General features: G+C 34.0%; 1 protein-coding gene and 1 long non-coding RNA gene across 5 annotated transcripts in view; one reads left to right on the top strand and one right to left on the bottom strand.

Annotated features, from left to right (window-relative positions):
• Window positions 1-316: 316 nt before the first annotated feature.
• Window positions 317-1,980, bottom strand: LOC126892020 (uncharacterized). Its single transcript, XR_007700652.1, has 3 exons — window positions 1,785-1,980; window positions 1,559-1,699; window positions 317-587 (listed from the first exon to the last, which is right to left on the bottom strand). It is a non-coding gene; the product is annotated as an uncharacterized LOC126892020 (long non-coding RNA).
• Window positions 1,981-12,438: 10,458 nt separating this feature from the next.
• Window positions 12,439-22,417, top strand: part of LOC126892014 (zinc finger protein 235-like) — a 92,300-nt gene continuing 82,321 nt past the window's right edge. For 3 of the 4 annotated variants that reach the window (XM_050661433.1, XM_050661432.1, XM_050661429.1), the window contains exon 1: window positions 12,439-13,198. In XM_050661433.1, the coding sequence (XP_050517390.1) occupies window positions 12,985-13,198 (214 nt within the window). In that variant the 5' untranslated portion in view covers window positions 12,439-12,984. The remainder of the gene's footprint in view (window positions 13,199-22,417) is intronic. The other variant, XM_050661426.1, reaches the window with a different exon arrangement.

Raw genomic sequence — 22,417 nt, 5'->3', positions numbered from 1 at the left:
TATGTGTAATAATATGTGTACAGCACCAATTCAAGTTAAACTTGTTATTGATTTTTGTGTTTGTTATTGTTTTGTATTTTTTATGACTCTGTAAGCATTGTCTATAAAATTGTACAATTCTCCATGATAATAAAGCATATTTCTATTCTAAGTTGTCTATTTCTTAAACCAAAGCATTGATTATTACTACGAAATATTATTTTGTAGAAGTTGTCAAACAAATAAAATATTTGGGAATTATTATTGATAATTTATTTATCAACATTAAAAACGATTTATTGATTACAGTTAATTTATTTAATGGAAATTAAGGTAATAATAATAATAATAATGTTTATTCAACACAAATATAACAATATACATAAAATAATAAACTATAAAATCTTCATGCGACTAAAAACATATCAAAGTGTAGATATAGTTAATAAGAATAAACATAGGAAGCCACAAGAAAATAAATTTGCACGTAGCTATAGCCCAAAGTAACTCCTGTTGTTTATCCAAATCTTCACTAGTCAAAAGCCTTTAAAGTAAAGTTCCAGCAGTTTTTCCTTTTTCTACATATATAAAATAGCTGGTGTTTGTTCCTAAAAACAAATACATAAATAAAAATTTTACGTTGTGTACCATAAAAATCATACAAATGTGGAAAGTACCACAAAAGTACAGTACACACTTGATACTCCGACATGCTCGGTAGTCTGACCTTTTGGTCCCATACCTGTCGGACTATCAAGGGACAACTGTATTTTAATATTAGGACAGTTATACCTATAAGGTTTAGGTTAGTTTAGTTAGTTTTATATAAGGGCAGTTGCCATAATAAGCCACAACAAAAAGGTATTAAAAGAAAAAGCTATAGACCTGAAATGGGAAGCTACTATGTTTAGTTTATATATAAATGAAAGTAAAACAAAATATATAGAGTGCACAAAGTAAAATGAACATGAACATCTGAAGGTAGAAAACCATACCTACGAATATGCCTCCCATTTTCACTACCCAGACTCAATAATAAATGACAACAACGCCAGTCAAGAAAAGCATGGATTCTTAGCAGCAATAAGTGATTTTATGCATACAAAGACTTGACGAAAAGTAAGTTACTAAGTCTAACGTTAGAATCTACAAAACAAATCTACACATTGCAGTGATGGTTTGTGGAGAATTAAAATGAACACGAGCTGGATAATACTAATGCAGAGCGCAGATATTGCTAGAATTGTAAAATCTCAAAGACTAAATTGGCTTGATCACTCAGAAAGAATGCCAGATAATCGAGCTGTACAAGTAATCCAGAGATGGAAGCCCCAAGGAAATAGAACAAGAGGAAGGGCCCATAAAAGATGGATAGACGATATAGAGGGGATCTTAAAACCATGAACATCAGAAAAGTATCTGGCAGGGCAGAATGTTGTTAAGCACACCAAGACTCACAAAGGGTTGTAGCACCATTAGAAAAATATTGAAGGACAGTTTAGGCTATATGCATTAAAACATGGTGAGCTTTGCATCTAACCATATTGTAATAAACTATATCTTAATATCTTATACTTACATGGTCGAGAGAAGTCTCTTCATTATTTTCTTTACATTTCATCAGCTCTTCTCTTGCATTCTAGATCACCTTTTCTTTTTATTGCCTGCTTTGGTAACCCATGTTTTAGTTTGGAATATCTTTTTAAAGTGGCTGGCTTTCCTAATAATTAAGTTTGAATTATTACTAAGGTACATCTTTATTATTGTAGACATTTTTTAAAAACCTTATTAATTGAATTACTTACCACTTTTATACAATGTTTATTGCATATTCTTTCATATTTTAATTTTAGTTCTGTTCTCCTTATGGCTTTTACATATCCATTAATCCATTGTTCCCGACTTTGTTTTGTTCATAACTATTTACATTTATTTTTAAAAGATAATCTGTCAATTGTCAAATTGGTGTCAAATATTGAGATTTTAGTGACTTGGCAACGTTGGATCAAGTGTGCGAATTAAGGTTTCGTGCCGTTGTACCCCCCCTGGCGACAGGACTAAGACGCAGAGGCAAAGAATACATATCTCCCAAGAACCGACACAAACGGATTATCTATGAACTAAATTTTTATGCGCATGTGCCAGATCGGCCATTTCTCAATTTGTATGAATAGCAAATAATTTTGGTGACATTTGTCTTGTATTGGCTGTGAGTTTCGACGGTAGCGCTATCTCGCGGTTTGAAACTTATACTTTTCTGATAAAATTTATGTATGTGAAATATGCAAAACGAGAAAAATAGATACTTTTCTAGAAAGACACAAATTATGAACTGAAATATTATTGTAACCTGATTACTAAACGAATACACAGAATTAATAGTCAAATTAATTATGTTTTTTTATTTTATTCATTATAATTTTAATATTTAATATATAAGTTTTTTGAAAAATCCATATTATCCGCCATTTCAGTTTGTGAAGTTTATCAAATGCACAAAACAAAACTGCCAAGGCCAACTGCCACTAACACAGCGTTGCCACATTTTATTTAGAAAATCTACTGTAAGTTTAGCTTACTAAAATTTACTTATCAAAAACTAAAATATACTATAAAACTTTATTAATATATTTGTATATAATTTAGGACTTTTTATAATAAAAATAACAGCTGACTAACTAGAAATTTTTTTTATTTAGCTAATGCCTCGACAACTAATGGGCATTGGCATGGTGATGGTACAGTGGATTTTACCAATTAGGTAGCTAGTGTTATGTGTAGTGTGTGTGTTGAGTAAGTGTCTTGTTACTTTGCAAAGTCGATGTCATTGTCTCTGCAGAGACGCTAATTGTATCTGAACGTCTGCGGTCCCTCCGGTGGGTACCGATCCCACAAGGATAGAAACTATTTTCATTTATTAATTTATAATAAACGAAAAATTCTCTAGCCTGGTGAGATTCGAACTCACGACCATTCGGACCTTTCGATTAAAAGGTAGGCGCTCTTACCACTGAGCCACAGAGTAAGTTTAACTAGAAATTAATATGACTGTTTGTAAACAAAAACCAAACTTTTTTATATTTTAACTGGGGAACAAAATGACCAACTATAATTAATTTTTATCAGTTTCATATTTAATATTTGTATATAATATTTTGTCATCAACTGATTTTAACATCTGCATGTCTGGATCACATTCTTCAAACAATTATTTCGCATTTTACATTAGAAACACGCAAACACAACATTTGTTGTTTTGCAAAGTTACATATATTATAATTATAATATATATTATATAATATATATTATAATGGGTCATTCCATTTCAAATCACTCAATTTTGGAGCAAAAAAAATTTATGACCTCCGATTTGTCTGAAAATTGGTATGTAGCTTCTTCGGGACGTAAAAATAAGATATTTAAGGTCAAAAAATCTTCTTCTTCGTTTGTTTCTCAAAATGTTATTTTATGCGATTTTACAGTGATTTGGTGTTTATTTAGACAAATTTGCATTTTCTATTGTAAAGTATCAATGGAAAAAAAATATTTTAATAGAAGGGACTCAAAAATGTCATTATAACAAGTTACTTTGATTCAAAACAAGCTTTTGATCAAATTTTATAGTGTAGAAAACGTTAAAATACCGTTTTTTACATTTTTCTCGATTCCCAAAATACATCAAAATCGATTTGGCTGAAAATTTGCCCACAGATAGACAAAAAATAGGACTTTAAGTGGTGAAAAGGATTTGAATTATATATTACAATACCAAAAAAGTTACATGCAATATTATAGGTATCTACTGTAAGTACAGTTAACTCAAAAATATCGACTTCACGACAAAAATTGTTAGAAAGAAATTGTAATAATTGTAAATACGATTTATTTGGAACAATTTCAGTTCCTACCATTTTTGTCGAAAAGTTCAAAATGGCGGAGATATTGAGCAAAACAGGTTCTCCTTTAAAATCAAGATGGCGGCAAACGTAACGGAGGAATTAATTCGTGATTTTAAATTTAGGCTACTATTGACTCCCCTAAAGATCAGAAAAATAAAATTTTGGGCAGCTCGGCATTCAAGGTCAAATGCTATCCCGACTGGACTAATATATACTGTTGAGTCTGATATTACTGCATGTAACTTTTTTGGTATTGGAATATAATTTAAATCCTTCTAACCACTTAGAGTCCTATCTTTTGGCTATCGGTGGGCAAATTTTCAGACAAATCAATGATGATGTATTTTGGGAATGGAGGAAAATGTAAAAAACGGTATTTTAACATTTTTTACACTATAAAATTTGATCAAAAACTTGTTTTGATTCAAATTAACTTGTTATAATGCCATATGATGACATTTTTGAGTCCTTTCTATTAAAATATTATGTTTTTCATTGATACTTTACGACAGAAAATGCAAATTTGTTTAAATAAACACCAAATCACTGTGAAATCGCATAAAATACCATTTTGAGAAAAAAAGAAGAAGAAGATTTTTTGACCTTAATTATCTTATTTTTACGTCCCGCAGAAGCTATATACCAATTTTCAGACAAATAGGAGATCCAAAATTGTTTGCCTGAGTGATTTGACATGGAATGTACCTAATGTATATTATATTTTAGTTTTCCATCGTTAGCTTCTAACAGGCTCACCGAATACCAGAACTCTTCAATAACACCTGAAATAGGTACTGATTGCACTGCTACTTGAAATCTGCAAGTTTGTTACACCAGAATCCAGTTTCATTTCTGTTTAATATTCATCTTCTACGTCCTGGGGCTAGATTCCGTGCACTGTAGATATCTGCACTTCGCTTTCTATCGATGTCAATTGTCGTGAAAATATTTGAATTTTTAGCTTTAATTGAATTATTTTCTAGTTTTGCTAGTTGATGCTGAAGTGACACTTAGGGCCGGTTGTTCGAACGCTAATCATGATGACTATCAAATATTTAATTACTGTCACAACTGTCAATGTCAACTTTGGTTGGGTTGCTGAAAACATAATTTATTATAATTATGAGATTAGTTAATCAATTAACATAACAATTATTAACATAATTGATTAATTAATTTCATAATTGTAATCAATAAAATTGTTTTCAGCAACCCAATCAAAGTTGACATTGACAGTTGTGAAAGTAATTAAATATTTGATAATGATCATTTTTGATTAGCGTTCGAACAACCGGCCCTTAGTAAAACAAGAAAATATTTGAATTAAAACTAAAAATTCAAATATATTGACATTGATAGAAAGCGGTCGGCGGTGTTAGCAATTGTACACAGAATCCCATCACTGAATCTTATTTTCGGTAATGACATTGGAAAATTGTAACAAAATGTCTAAAAATTAATTTAGAAATGGGGTAAATACTATTAAAAAGCAAATTTTATTTTAGTCATAAGAAAATGTTGAAATATACCAAAAATCTACTAATAAATATTGCCTACTAGAATTTTTTAAAATATATCAAAAATCTACCAAAAAAGTAGAAATCTACTAAATGTGGCAACGCTGCACTAACAGCGCTGGTGAAAACCGTCAAATCCCCTCTCCTCTACCCATGGCGCGCCATTTGAATTTATCAGATAAATGCACAAAACTGCCACTAACAGCGCTGGCGAAAGCTGTCAAATCCCCTCTACCCATCGGCTCATGGCGAATCCGTGTATATTAATATTATACACAGATTATACAACATATGACAGAAGCTCGAAACAAATGACAATCGATGAAAAGCCCTATTGTACAGGATCGGCGTTTGTTGTCACAGTTGTTTGTTTGGCTTGGCTTGGCGTTAGTATTTTGTTTTTGTATCAGTTTGTAGTTCATAATATTTTGTATAGACTTATTTTCTATATATATTTTCTTATATAGCCTACAACTATTAATTGTTATTTTCCAACATTTATACAATTTATTTCTTTTTGAGATATCTTGATTATGTGAATTAATTATTTTAAGCTTTTTCATGAAGAAACAAATAGAAGATTAAGACAACTAGAAAACCAAAAAGAGGCATGGACACTGGAAGAAAGATGGAACGCCTTCAAAGTAGTCATAAAGTCTACAGCAACAGAAATATGTGGAATCAGAAAACATAACAAACTCCATAAAAGAACGAGATGGTGGAACAATGAAGTTAAAACAGCAGTGAAGAAAAAGAAAATAGCATGGAAAAAATACATTGAGACCGAACTGGAAGAAGATAAAGAAGAATACAAAAGGCTGAGACGATTAGTGAAAAACACCATAAAACAAGTAAAAACAAAAACGTGGGAAGAGTTTGGAGAAGAATTACAACAAAACTATGTAACAAATAATAGAAGCTTCTGGACAACAATCAGACATATGAAGAAAGGAAAACATAAAGAAATAACAGCCGTAAGGGATACAACAAACCAAATCCAAACAACTCCAGAACAAATAGCTAAAGTATGGAAAGAATACTATGAAAACAAATTTAGAAATGCAATAATAGATGATAGAAATGAAACATATCAAGATAACGAGAACAAAGAATTAGAGCAAATAAATAGAGAAGAAGTAATATTGGAAGTATCAAACGTAAAAATAGGTAAAGCTGGAGGGGATGATGACATAGACCCGGAAATGGTCAAGTACATGGGAGAAGAAGGGATAAACTGGTTGTTGAAAATATACAAAGAGGCATGGGAAAAGCAGCAAATCCCAAAAGACTGGCAAAGTAACCTTATAGTGCCAATATACAAAAAGGGAGAACACGTCAACTGCGAAAATTATAGAGCAATATGTTTATCATCGGTATGTTTTAAAATATACACGAAAATAGTAGAGAAGAGGCTAAGACAAGAGGTAGAAAAAGAACTGGGAGAAGAACAAGCAGCGTTTAGACCAGAAAGACAGACAAACGATAACATTTACATCATTAGAAATATAATAGAAAGAAGTATTGACTCGGGGGGAAAGCTCATTCTAGCATTCATAGATCTAAGGGCAGCATTCGACTCTATAGAAAGACAAATTATATGGAAATGCTTGCAGAACATGAAAGTACCAAGTACACTGATAAAAATAATTGAAAATATATACGGAGTAGTAAAAGGACGTGTACAGATAGCAGGAGAAAGATCTGAAGAATTCAATTGGGAAAGAGGTATCAAGCAAGGAGACAGTCTTAGTCCGCTACTATTCATAATAGTCATGAATGAATTGACTAGAAATACTGGAGAAAGAACGAACCAAATACAGACAACAATAGGATACCAAAGATTACAGCCAATAAAAATAGAAGCCCTATTGTATGCGGATGACATAGTCCTTATAGCAGATTCCGTGACAAAAATGCAAAAACTCATAAATATATGGACAGAAGAAATAGAGAAATTAAAAATGGAAATAAACATCGAGAAAAGTAAAATAATGGTCATCGGTGAAAAGGAAGAAAATGAAGTAATTATAAAATGCAAAAATACTCAACTGGAAATAGTTACAGCATATGATTATCTTGGAAGTATTATTACCAATGATGGGAAAATAGACCTCGAAATAACAAACAGAACTAAAAAATCAAATTAACTGTACTACGCACTAGCGCCAATTCTGAGGAAAAAAGAATTGTCCCACGAAACAAAAATTAAAATATATAATACGATTGTGATACCGACGATACTGTATACAAGCGAAAATTGGACTTTACAGAAAAAGCATAATAGTAGGATAAATGCAATTGAGATAAGACATTTACGTGCTATAGCCGGAAAGACCAAATGGGATAGAAACCAATAATGAATAAAATAATAAAGAGGCAATTAAACTGGTATGGACATCTGATGAGAATGAAACCTAGTAGACTAGCAAGGAAAATTCACGAAACAAGGAATATTACAAAAAAGAAAAAAGGCAGGCCGAAGAAAAAATGGATACAGCAAATAGTAGAAGCAGGAAAAATCAAACAGAAAACGCTAGAAGAAATGAAACTAATAGCACAGGACCGAAAAGAATGGAAGAGATGGGTGAATATGTAGCTAAATTAAACCCAAATCCGACACCTGAAAGGGTATAAGGAAGGGGAGAAAGAAAGAAAGAAAGCTTTTTCATGAACTATAAACTATCGTATAAAAAATTAATTTTGTATTTATTGGGATTTCACAAAGAATTTGAATCTAAAATATCATACAAATTCTCTAACCTTTCTTTGACCTCTACTGTACCAAATGCATCTGCAGGAAGAGCAAAAAGTCATATTTTATATGTGTTCATTCCACAAGCCACGTGCTGTGTTTAAAAAGTTGAGAATCCAATACTCACAAAAACTTCCATAAAGTACTTTAATCAGCAAACCTAAATTAAATTTAATAAACTATGTTTCATTCAATTGTTTCTGTAGTTTGTATAAAACAATAACTTAGGTCAAATATATAAAACAATTTATGACTGACTACTTGAAATTCAGGATTTTCAGGAGTACCATTATATAATTTAGCTAATTCAAAAAGTTTGATCCAATATCACTTGAAATTGTTTCAACACTCAAGTTAATGATTGATAATTGACAATACACTCTTCATAATAGGTTTACATTCTCTTGATTATACTTGCGTTCCAACAAAAAAAGCTAAAGGCTGCTTTCATATGGAATATAAGCTTCTGACCATAATGATCAAAACGTTTCCATATATATATATATATTAATTAATATATTAATTAAAAAATTACTTTTTCTCTTTTCTCGATTGCTTATTAGTTTTTATTGTATACTATATATAAAAATGAATAACCATTTTCAATTTCGTTGCAAAACGAAAATACAGCCGAACCATATTCCAGTCTAATCAGAGAGTGCTGCAAGCACCCCTACCGGTTTCGAAACTTATTAGTCTCTCATCAGGAGGCACATATGCTGATCTCCCTTATCCAACCAAAACAAACCCCAGCGTGCAGTCCCGAATTGCAACGAACGAAATGGCATAGATGCCCTAGCGGCAACTGCTAGCAAAAAGACTAAGTTTTCACTCTAATGGAATATAGAACATCCCACCAGAATGAAAACAATGGGAACCTTCTCTGGTTACACCTCCGAGGCTTCTACAATTTGCAAGCCATACGGATGCTGAGACTAAGGAAGATGAGGGAATTCTACAATTTACAATTCACGTCCCATCTGCTCAGCGCGGTAAAGTTCCAACGAGAATGGTTCCCTTCATACTCCACACAGAGTAAATGTAAATCAAAAATGAATAACCATTTTCAATTTCGTTGCAAAACGAAAATACAGCCGAACCATATTCCAGTCTAATCAGAGAGTGCTGCAAGCACCCCTACCGGTTTCGAAACTTATTAGTCTCTCATCAGGAGGCACATATGCTGATCTCCCTTATCCAACCAAAACAAACCCCAGCGTGCAGTCCCGAATTGCAACGAACGAAATGGCATAGATGCCCTAGCGGCAACTGCTAGCAAAAAGACTAAGTTTTCACTCTAATGGAATATAGAACATCCCACCAGAATGAAAACAATGGGAACCTTCTCTGGTTACACCTCCGAGGCTTCTACAATTTGCAAGCCATACGGATGCTGAGACTAAGGAAGATGAGGGAATTCTACAATTTACAATTCACGTCCCATCTGCTCAGCGCGGTAAAGTTCCAACGAGAATGGTTCCCTTCATACTCCACACAGAGTAAATGTAAATCAAAAATGAATAACCATTTTCAATTTCGTTGCAAAACGAAAATACAGCCGAACCATATTCCAGTCTAATCAGAGAGTGCTGCAAGCACCCCTACCGGTTTCGAAACTTATTAGTCTCTCATCAGGAGGCACATATGCTGATCTCCCTTATCCAACCAAAACAAACCCCAGCGTGCAGTCCCGAATTGTAAATTGTAGAATTCCCTCATCTTCCTTAGTCTCAGCATCCGTATGGCTTGCAAATTGTAGAAGCCTCGGAGGTGTAACCAGAGAAGGTTCCCATTGTTTTCATTCTGGTGGGATGTTCTATATTCCATTAGAGTGAAAACTTAGTCTTTTTGCTAGCAGTTGCCGCTAGGGCATCTATGCCATTTCGTTCGTTGCAATTCGGGACTGCACGCTGGGGTTTGTTTTGGTTGGATAAGGGAGATCAGCATATGTGCCTCCTGATGAGAGACTAATAAGTTTCGAAACCGGTAGGGGTGCTTGCAGCACTCTCTGATTAGACTGGAATATGGTTCGGCTGTATTTTCGTTTTGCAACGAAATTGAAAATGGTTATTCATTTTTGATTTACATTTACTCTGTGTGGAGTATGAAGGGAACCATTCTCGTTGGAACTTTACCGCGCTGAGCAGATGGGACGTGAATTGTAAATTGTAGAATTCCCTCATCTTCCTTAGTCTCAGCATCCGTATGGCTTGCAAATTGTAGAAGCCTCGGAGGTGTAACCAGAGAAGGTTCCCATTGTTTTCATTCTGGTGGGATGTTCTATATTCCATTAGAGTGAAAACTTAGTCTTTTTGCTAGCAGTTGCCGCTAGGGCATCTATGCCATTTCGTTCGTTGCAATTCGGGACTGCACGCTGGGGTTTGTTTTGGTTGGATAAGGGAGATCAGCATATGTGCCTCCTGATGAGAGACTAATAAGTTTCGAAACCGGTAGGGGTGCTTGCAGCACTCTCTGATTAGACTGGAATATGGTTCGGCTGTATTTTCGTTTTGCAACGAAATTGAAAATGGTTATTCATTTTTGATTTACATTTACTCTGTGTGGAGTATGAAGGGAACCATTCTCGTTGGAACTTTACCGCGCTGAGCAGATGGGACGTGAATTGTAAATTGTAGAATTCCCTCATCTTCCTTAGTCTCAGCATCCGTATGGCTTGCAAATTGTAGAAGCCTCGGAGGTGTAACCAGAGAAGGTTCCCATTGTTTTCATTCTGGTGGGATGTTCTATATTCCATTAGAGTGAAAACTTAGTCTTTATACTATATATATTTTTTCAGTTATTACATCTTTATATTTATAGAAATAAAATAGTACAATACTTATTGGTTTTTTATTTATTTACCCCGATATTCGACTTTAAATAATGTACTGGCTGGTTTTGGCTGGAATGTACGGAATGTTTTGGCTGGTTTCCAAGACAATAAAAATTGAAAATATTGACATTCGATTTTAACATACAGTTTCTTGTTGTTGATCACGAACATTTGTCATCCAAAAAGAATTGGATTCCGTGACGGTTACAACGGCTGTTATTTTTCGATTATTTTACGAAATAACGAATATAATGAATTAGGAAATACCTCGACAAACAAGTAATTGGTCCTAGGTTTTCACCCAAAGTAATCGAAAGTAGAACTGGAAGTCGATATTGGAACTCTTCGTGTAACTTTGCGTCGATTGATCTACGATTTTACTAATTTTGTCATCTTGTTTTACATTCATATCATATTTTGAGTGACTTTAAAGCAGTACCTACGGTTGTAACTCTAAAACCGAAGTCCGATGTCAAATTTCTCATCTTTAATACCATCCATGGGTTATAAGCTTTCATTCGTCACCTCATTTGTCATTCTATCTGTATTAGTAACTGAGGAGTTGTATTCGCGGTCGGACGGACAGACAGTCATGAAACCAGAAGTATATATTTGTTCTCGTCTTGCGAATGCGCGTCGAATAATATATCACTTGTGCTATTGCGGTGACTTTAAAAGAGTACTTCCGGTCGCATTTCTAAAACCGGAAGTCCTAGGTCAAATTTCCCACCTTTAGTACCATCCATGTATTATGAGCTTTCATTCGACACCTCATTTGTGATTCTACCTGGTATAGTGACGGAGGAGTTACATTTCCGGTCGAACGGACAGACAGTCTAGGTCAAATGTCTCACCTTGAGTACCATCCATGGATTATAAGCTTTCATTTGACACCTCATTTGTCATTCTACCTGGTATAGTGACTGAAGGAGTTATATTCGCGGTCGGACGGACAGACAGCCTATTAGGTCACACCAAGTCGTTCAAATTCTCACCAACTTGTTCACACTTTTTCAAAATTGGTGAAAACAACAAATTATATTTTGTATCGTTGTATCAATATAAGCCAAAAAGAATAATTAGTGAATGTCACGCCACTATAATATATTTTATTATTGGTCTTTCAATGCTAAAATCAGGATAAAAAAAGGTATTTTATCCATGGTTTTAATCAATATAATTCTCACCATTACTTTGTGTTGTATTTGCAACCTTTTGTAAATCAAAAATAATTCCACCATATTAAGAATGTCAACAAAAGCCGGCCCTGCATGCAACCTTTCTCTCAGTGCAACTAAAATTTTATTGATACACGCCAGAAATGTGGAGACTTTTCTCAGTGTACTCGCGTGTACACTTGCCAACTCGATACTAAAATTAAGTACATGCTAACAACAAAAGAATCGCCGTCGGTTCTTGTGAGAGATATGTATTCTTTGGCAGAGGGTACCAAATCACGTGATATAATATGGCTGCTGGATGGCGAAACTGTCATCCATAGGCGTATCGAATGTTTAAACCACTTCATATTTAATTTGCTATCACAATTTCACAAATTTCGCTACACAATTAACAAAAAAACAAAACCAAACAGGATATTCTTTACAAATTTGTCAATATTCAATGTAAACATTACATACGCCATGACCACCCCCCTTAACTGTGTCTATGGCCATGTCAGTTTAGCCATCCACCGACCACCACTGACAGTTCATTGGAATCCCTAATTGTTACCACAAAACACAAATAAATAGTGTGAGGGTGGTTTGTCTGGGTTTATGATGGTTTATGACATAAGGCTTTTCATAGTGTCACTGTCATTGTCATACTAATACTGTGTTTGCTCGTTTACTCATAGATTAAAATAATAATAATATTAATATATATTAACATATATATTAATTAACATTAAATAATATTAACATATATATTAATATAATATTATAGTATTCTAGTGTTTACTGTGCTTACTGCTTACTTACCTCTAGTGTAATAAAATTTAACATGGAAGTAAAACAAGAAATTAGTGAAGAGAAGTGTAAAACAGAAATTGAATATAATAACTTGGATGATGCTCTTTTGGGTGGCTTTCAATATGAAATAAAGGAGGAATCTAATAGGCAAAGTTCACATGACACACACGATTATTTAGACTTAAAGGAATGTCTCATAAAAACTGAAGTAGAACAATATGAAGAAAGACAAAAAACTGAAGAAGGTTAGTATTATACCCATATATTTAAGTCCTCCGATATTTTTGATAAGTACCTAGTATAAAAGGTTCTTATACTTCTTCTTGATATGCTTATCTGTGACGAATGTTGGTGATCTTCACTTTATCTGCAGCAAGGGAAAAGCTGCACAGATGGTGTGTTGAATCAGGTTCTGAGGTTCTTTAACCAGGATGTTCTTCTTCTTCTTCCTGGACCTCGCTTTCCAAATATTTTCCTTGCAGGAGATGGCTTGTAGGAGTGCATATCTGGATTGATTTCGCATAATGTGTCCAAAGTATTCCAACTTTCGAGATTTCATGGTGGTTAGTACTTCTCGGTTCTTCCCCATTCTTCTAAGGACCTCCTCATTTGTAACCCGATCAGTCCATAGGATTTTAAGAATTCTCCGATATAGCCACATCTCAAAAGCTTCCAATTTTCGGCACATATCTTCGTTCAATGTCCAGGATTCAACACCATAAAAAAGGACAGAGAAGACGTAGTATCTCGGCATTCTTTTATACCAAGAGAAAGGTTGTGACTCTTGAAAAAGGCCCCCTTCTTATACTTATAAGTAGTATAAAAGGTTCTTGAACTCCTAAGTGGAGCATAGATGTTTATTGAAAATGCGCCATGGTATTCTATTTTGCACTAAGGCTTCAACCTTATTCCAAGCCGTTCCTTAGGCTCTTATCTCGTCCATGATGGATCTTCTCAGCTACTGTATATGTTTATCACTCTTTCTCCTTGATTTTGTTTTATCTGTGTAAATGATGCCGTGCAAGGGATGTGCATTTTCAATTTCAAACGAAACCATTTCAATTGCATAATAATGAATAGATTGAAAAAATGAGAGGAAGGCACCAGGGTACCTGGGTATGTAACATAGTTGGTAAAGTTGGGTGTGCACACAAGGGTAAAATAGGCAAATCGCTGGTCTTGCGGATTTTAAAATCTCTCTTTCTAACTACAGGGTTACTGTATACTGTCTGGGTTAGATAGAATTTATTCATCGACAAAGTTTACACAATTCTTACAAAAAATATATAAATCTTATTGGACTAGTCAAAGTTTTAGTACAATAGAGCAGCGGTCCGCAACCTTTTTGATATTGCGACCCCAAAATTAAAAAAAGAGGTTATGAGCGACCTCAGAAAAAAAATCACTAAATTAACAAGTGCAAAGGTTAGTTCAGGAAGAAATTAAGGTAAACTTCAATTATCCTCCATGTTGCACTTAGCTGTTTTTATATTTCATAAATTATTTTTATTTATTTTGGAAAGTAATATTAGAGCAAACTATGCATTTACATAATATTTATGATGGCATTAAATGAGACAAACAATTATTTTAACATTTTATTCTTAAAAAAAAATAGGTACATATACGTAAGTTTACAAACTAATGTGAACCTTGTGCTTGCAGACTTGCAGTCAGTATATTATTTCTTGGTGATATATTATCAGAAAGAAACACCCTCAAATTAGGTTCTACATTAAGTCTGGAGCGATATTTTGTTTTTATAGCAGTCAATGTGGAGAAAGCTGTCTCGCACAGGTATGTAGATGCGAATGGCAGCAATTTTAGCAAAGATGTTTTATATTACAGTGGATATTCCTTTTCCATCATTATCCAGAACTTGGATAGATCCGTTGTTTTGAAAATAGATCGAAGGCTTTCATCGGACAATACATCGATCAGCTGCTCCTTTTTAAGTTCATCTTCACAGTGTTCATCTTCACAGGGACTGGACAGGACATACAGTCATAATTATTTTCAATTCTCTCCGTTTTAAGGACATTGTGTAATTGTGTAAGTTAAGAGAAGTTATATTTTATGCATAAACCTTAATAAAATTCGATAAGTACAGAACCTTGTTGACTTTTTTACTTTTTTGACGACCCCATAAAGATCTTTCTTGACCCCACATGGGGTCGTGTCCCCAGGGTTGCGGACTGCTGCAATAGAGTACAATATATAGTAAAAGTACCTACATATGATTAAAATAAAACAGTGATTACAATAAAATAAATAAGAAATAAAAGTTACAAATAGAAATTTAGAACTGTTCTTGCAAAAATGTTAAAAATTTAAAAATCCATCAATACTGTAGAATGTGTTGTCCATTAAAAATGAATACACAGTTTGGCGAAAACCTTTATGTGAAGAATTACTGAAAGTTAATATATTGACTATTTTATTGTAACATTGTATTCCAATATATTCAGTTCAATTTGAATTCCTCACTTGCCACGTGAATCTAGCGGCGTAGTGCAAATAAATATGGTTAATAAAAATAAAATTCTATTTTAATGATACTTGTGGCGATAATATAATTTTATTGTGTAGAGCAGCGTTTCCCATACTTATTTTTCCGTGGCCCGGTTATTTTTGTGTTTATCCTTCGTGTCCCACTATTTATATACTACATACTCACTACATACACTGGTGTGTGTGAGTGTGTGTGTGTGAATGAGAGGTGCGAGGTCCGAGGTGCGAGGTGCGTGGTGCGAGGTGCAAGGTGCGAAGTGCGAGGGGCGATGTGCGAGGTGCGATGTGCGAGGTGCGTGATGTAATGTGCGAGGTGCGTGGTGCGATGTGCGTGGTGCATGGTGCGTGTTGCTTGGTGCTTGGTGCGTGTCGCTTGGTGCGTGGTGATTTGTGCTTAGTGCGTGGTGCTTTGTGCGTGGTGCTTGGTGCGTTGTGCGTAGTGCTTGGTGCGTGGTGCTTGGTGCGTGACGCGTGGTGCTTGGTGCGTGGGGCGTGGTGCTTGGTGCGTGGGGCGTGGTGCTTGGTGTGTGGTGCTTGGTGCGTGGTGCTTGTTGCGTTGTTCGTGGTGCTTAGGGCGTGGTGCTTGGAGCGTGGTTTGTGGTGCTTGGTGTGTGGTGCTTCGTGCGTGATGTGTGGTGCTTGGGGCGTGGTGCTTGGTGCGTGGTGCATGGGCACCTTCTCTTGTACTTTAAATACAGTTACTTGCAACCTTGTAATGTCATATTTAGATTGTTCGAGTAATAAAAAATACCACAAAGATAGGCTACCTTGATTAACCAATTTATATAATGAAAACTATCTTTAAATTGAAACATTGCATCCATAGCCTTGGTGGATGTTGTTCTAAGAATAGTGAAATTTCTTCCATTAATTTAATAAGTCTTTTTAAAAAATTCTCTCTTGATAGCCAACGAACTTCGCAGTGTAAAAGATGTTCATGTTCACTTGAAGATCTGAAGCGACGAGGCGAGGCGACCCGGCATTTTGCTTTCATGGCCTGGTACTGGGTCGCGACCCACCGTTTGGGAAACGCTGGTGTAGAGTATGCCAATGTGTTAGGCAAAACGTGTTTTTATACCTTCTCTGATAGTATAAAACTAAAAATTAAATATTCTCTATGTGCTGAATGGAGAATAATCAACTAAAGTCTATTCATGTTACAGATTCCCAACTGTAAACAAACGTGCATCTAAGCTAAACAGGGTCGTCCTGAAGTGTATCTTAAAAACCAACGCACTACATACAATTTGAATTTGCAGGCTGACCAGTTTGGACCTGTAAAATGAGAATCCGCCTCGTTTAGGGCAATAAATTACATTTAACAGCCTCTTGACGAATGAGACGGCGAATAGTAACACGTGCGTTTGTTTATAGTTGGGAATTTGTTATTTGAATGCGGTTTAGGTATAATACTGCCGTGCAAATGTGCATATATATCTTATTTGCTTACTAAAAATGACGTAAGTTAAGCCAAAACACATTAAACACACCACATCTTATGCCGTATCCTGTGTAAATGTATACGAATTCTTAAACTTCTTTGGTGTCCAAACCAGCTTAATTGTTTGTTTTCGATCTTCCTCATTATCGGTTCTTGTTCCAGCTCTCTTCTGATATCTTCATTTCTGAATCTATCAAACTTCGTAACTCCAGCTATTCTTCTCATGTATTTCATCTCGGTCGTATTTATCATTGATTCATGTTTCTTTTGCACAATCCATGTTTCCGCCCCATATGCCATTATCGGAGTTACTATGCTGTTATATACTCTGAGTTTAGTTTTGTTGTTTATTTCTGACTTTCCAAAAATTGTATTATTTAAAGAGCAATACACGTTAGTTGCCTTCTTCAGTTTATTGGAGTATACCTTGGAGTCTTCATTTCATTTGATTTTAATTGTCAGAGATTTTCATTTTAATAATATTTTCAGGTAGTTTAATTTACTTAAATTATAATCATTTGTTTAACAATATTTACTACTTAGTTTAGTATTTGTGTTATGGTTAGGATACTTTATTTTTGATATTTGTAAAAAAAGGGAACATCCCGTAATAAATAAATAAATATTGCTTATTGCCAAGTCCGTTTTCCCATCATCTGTTATTATATTTCCCAAATATTCAAAAGTAGATACATGTTCTATTACTTGTTCCCTTACTATTATATTACTTAGTATTCCTTTCTCTTTTCTCATCTTCATCTATTATCATAAGTTTTGTTTTGTTGAGATTCATTTCCATTTTTAATTTCTGTATCTCTTTTGTGGGCAGATCAACACGTGAAAAATCAGGCTCTCTAAAAATTCAATTTTTTTGGCGAATAAGAAATAGTTTCTATTTTAGTTACAGTGTGTCAAAGACGATTAGTGTTAAGTGAAGTTATAGAAATAAACTCTTGAAACAGACTGTAAGTACAATAATATTAAATACAATACATAAACTTAAAACAACAAATACAATTTAATTCAACATCAAGCCAAAAAAGTAGATCATTAGAACGTTGATTACAAGCTCCAGAAACTGGAATTTTGAAAGTTAAAGGTGGGAACTGTTGAATCGAACTGCTCCAAAATAACGTAAAATAATTTAATTTAATTCAATTTAGGGGTAACACATTCGAAAGAGAAACATATTGCTTGAGAAAATCATCTTCCTCTGGCGCGATAGGTGGGGAGGGTGATTTTATCGCGAGCAATTTCGGTAAGAAAATGAACCCCGACGATTACACATCCGACGATAATCGGAAAAGATATAGAGAAAATAAAGAGCAGTCTTTTTCGAAAAGCAAAAAAGTATCAAGAACCCCAGATAAAAGGAACACAGAGGAAGACAAACTAGACCAAATATTAAATATGATGGCAAACTTAACGAAAGAGACACAAGATCTGAAAATTCACGTAAAAGAAATTAAAGAGGAGCAAAGGCAATACAGAGAAGAAATGAGGGAACTCAGAATTGAATTAGAAGAATTAAGACAAGAGAATGGTGAAGTGCGAAGAGAAAATGAACACATGAAAAAGGAACTGGAAGATGTAAAAGTGCGCCTTGAAAGACTCGATAGAGCAAGAAAAGAAAATAATGTTATAGTACAGGGAATGACAATAGATACGGGAGATAGAAGGTTACTAAAAGAAACAATGGAGAACTTTATGAAAAAAGAACTAGATATTAATATAAAGATAGAAGAAGCTGTGAAATTAGGAAACAAAACATGTTTAGTCAGATTGTCAAACAAAGAGGAAAAAATAAAAGTAATGGAAAATAAAAGAAAACTTAAAGAAGTAAAAGAAGAAAGAATATATATAAACAATGATTTAACGAAAGAGGAATTACAAATACAAAAAGAAATAGTCAAAATAGCAAATGATGAAATAAAGAAAGGAAAACGCGTCCAAATTAAGCACAACAAATTGATAATAGATGGACGGGAGAGGAAATGGAATAAGAACAAGAATCAGTTGGATGAGGTTTTTCAAAACGTTTCAAAAAACTAGCAACTGATGAGAGAATACAAGACAATACTTATTTGGCGACGGACGAGGCAAATAAAAAGGAAATGAGTGCAGATAAATTGATGTATCACAAAAAAGAAATAAATAAGAGCAGACAAGGAAACAAAAATACAAGACGAAAACAAAAAAATAAAAAACATAAAGAACTGAAAATAAGCACATGGAATATAAGAACGATGTTGGCACCAGGAAAAATGCTAGAAATAAGCAAAGAACTAGCAAAGTAGAAAATAGATATTGCAGCACTGCAAGAGATACGGTGGGAGGGACAAGGACAGATTGATAAACAAGACTTTACACTATTATACTCAGGAGGAAAGAAGCAAGGACAAAAAGGAGTGGGATTCATGATTCTAGGACAGCTAAGAGAAAAAGTCATAAACTTTAAACCGATATGTGAAAGAATTGCGTATGTAAGAATAAATAATAAACCATTCAATATATCACTATTAAACCTATACGCACCTACAGAAACAAGCAACACAGACGATAAAGACAATTTTTATGATAAGATAGAAGAAGAGATGGAAAAAATACCCAAAGAAGATGTTATAATTATACTAGGAGACCTCAATGCCCAGATTGGAAAAGAAGATTTTTTACAGCAAATTGCAGGAAAACACACCGTACACAAAAACACTAATGATAATGGTCTAAGACTATGTAACCTAGCAACAAGAACAAACATGATAATAAGCTCAACAAAATTTGAACACCCTAAAATGCATAAAGTAACATGGAGGTCACCTGATCAGAAAACGTATAGCCAAATTGATCACATACTAATAAACAAAAGAAAACAATCTTCAATGAAGGACGTGAGAACTTTCAGAGGTGCGTGTGCGGATTCAGACCACTATATGGTCGCAGCCACCATAAGACAAAAAGTTAAAATCCAAACTAAACAGAAAAATCAACAGAAAAAATGGAATGTCAATAAATTGCAGAATGCAGATATTAGAAAAAAATATGAAGAAGAAGTAACAGTGCAAATAAGAGAGAAATATAAAGCAGAGGACATCAAATCAGAATGGGACATGATCAAAAAGTCAATAGAAGAAGCTGCAAAAAAGCAGGTAGGCAAACACCAGAAGAAAACAAAAAACGAATGGTATAACAACGAATGTAAAGAACTAACAGCACAAAAGGTGCAAGCAAGAATTAAATGGCTGAGAACGGATAAAGAGGAAGACAGAGAAAGTTATGAAAAATTAAGAAAGGACGCTAAGAAAATTATAAGACAAAATAAAAGAAGATGGGCAGATGAAAAGATGCAAGAAATAGAACAGGAAAGAACAAATAGAAACACGAAACATTTCTATAAAAATATTAAAGAACAAACCAAAAAATACAAAAGTAAAACAAACGGAATAAAAAATAAAGAGGGAATAGTCATTGTAGAAGACACTGAATATAGGCAGGTATGGGCAGATCACTACAGAGAACTCTTGACGGAGGAATACACTGGAGAAGAAATGCACGAAGAGGAAACGGTGGACGAAGATGCAGACGAAATACACATTGCAGTCTCAAAAGAGCCAACAATAGATGAACTCGAGGAAGTAATACAGAAGAGCAAAAATGGAAAAGCTCCAGGAAAAGACGAAATTAACATGGAACTTATAAAATATGGAGGAAAGGAACTGAAGGAAAAAATACTATCACTATTGAAAAATATATGGAAGGAAGAGAAGATGCCAGAGGACTGGGAGATAGGGCAGGTAATAACAATACATAAAAAGGGAGACCAACAAATTTGTGAAAATTATAGAGGAATAACACTACTAAGCACAACATATAAAATATTGACTTCGATAATAAGAAAAAGATTGTCAAAGATCACGAAGAAAAGAGTGGGACAGTACCAATGTGGATTCACAGAAGGAAGATCAACAATAGATGCTATACACACAATAAAACAAATAATGGAAAAAGCAAATGAATACAAACTGCAATTAGAAATGCTATTCATCGATTTCAAACAGGCATTTGATTCGATTAAGAGAAAACAACTAATGATTGCCCTGGAAAAATTAAAAATCCCACATAAACTCAGAAAATTAATAAATATGACAATGAGAACTACCAAAATTAGCATAAAGACGCAAAGAGGCGAGACAGATGAATTCATTATAAATAAAGGAGTGAAACAAGGGGATGCCTTATCCACGACACTGTTTAATCTAGCTTTAGAATATGTACTACGAAATATAAACAAAGGAAACCTAAGAACAAGAGGTGGACAAATAATCGCATATGCAGACGACATTGTTATTATTGCAAAAAATAGAAACATAATGAAAGAAATGCTAGAAGAAATAAAAGAGAAAGGGGAGACAATGGGACTCACATTAAATGAAGAAAAGACGAAAATATTAAGACTAGGAAAACCAGCAATAAAAGGAAAAACCAAAATAGGAAATTCAGAGTTTGAAGAGGTAGAACATTTCAAATACCTAGGAGCGACAATAAGCAAAACGGGTGAAAGAATACCAGAAATAAAAGAAAAAATATTGGCAGCGAATAAAGCTTATTTTGCAAATAAAACACTACTTAAAAGCAAAATACTGTCTATTAAAACCAAGATGAGAATGTATAACACCATAATTAGACCAATATTATTATACGCAGCAGAAACAATGACGATGACTAAAAAAGATGAAGAAAACTTAAGAATAGTGGAGAGAAAGATCATGAGAACCATACTGGGACCAATCAGAACAGAGCAAAATGAATATCGAAGCCGAACAAATGCAGAGATTAAGAAAGTACTAAAAGAAGATATCGTGACCAAAATAAAGCAATGCAGAGTTAGATGGTTAGGTCACATCTGGCGGGCAGGAGATGAAGCAGTGACATATGCTATGATAGAATGGAATCCAGGAGGAAGAAAGAAAAGAGGAAGACCAAGATCAAAGTGGTTGCAAGAAGTTGAAGAAGACTTAAAAAACGCAGGAGTCAGAGAATGGCGGGGAAAAACTAGAGATAGGAAAAAATGGAGAGAAATCGTTAAGAAGATAACATAAGCAAAAGGGACTGATCCTCCTAAGAAATAGGATCTAGAAAGCTTACGCGACTTAGCCCCATATCGGGGTGTACAGTCACTATATATATATATATATATATATATATATATATATATATATATATATATATATATATATATATATATATATAATACACGTTAGTTGCCTTCTTCAGTTTATTGGAGTATACCTTGGAGTCTTCATTTCATTTGATTTTAATTGTCAGAGATTTTCATTTTAATAATATTTTCAGGTAGTTTAATTTACTTAAATTATAATCATTTGTTTAACAATATTTACTACTTAGTTTAGTATTTGTGTTATGGTTAGGATACTTTATTTTTGATATTTGTAAAAAAAGGGAACATCCCGTAATAAATAAATAAATATTGCTTATTGCCAAGTCCGTTTTCCCA

The sequence above is a fragment of the Diabrotica virgifera genome, chromosome 9 (genome assembly GCF_917563875.1).
Source record: "Diabrotica virgifera virgifera chromosome 9, PGI_DIABVI_V3a".
NCBI lineage: Eukaryota > Metazoa > Arthropoda > Insecta > Coleoptera > Chrysomelidae > Diabrotica > Diabrotica virgifera.
The sequence above is the reverse complement of the archived record's forward strand: the minus strand, read 5'-3'. Positions and strand labels throughout refer to the sequence as shown.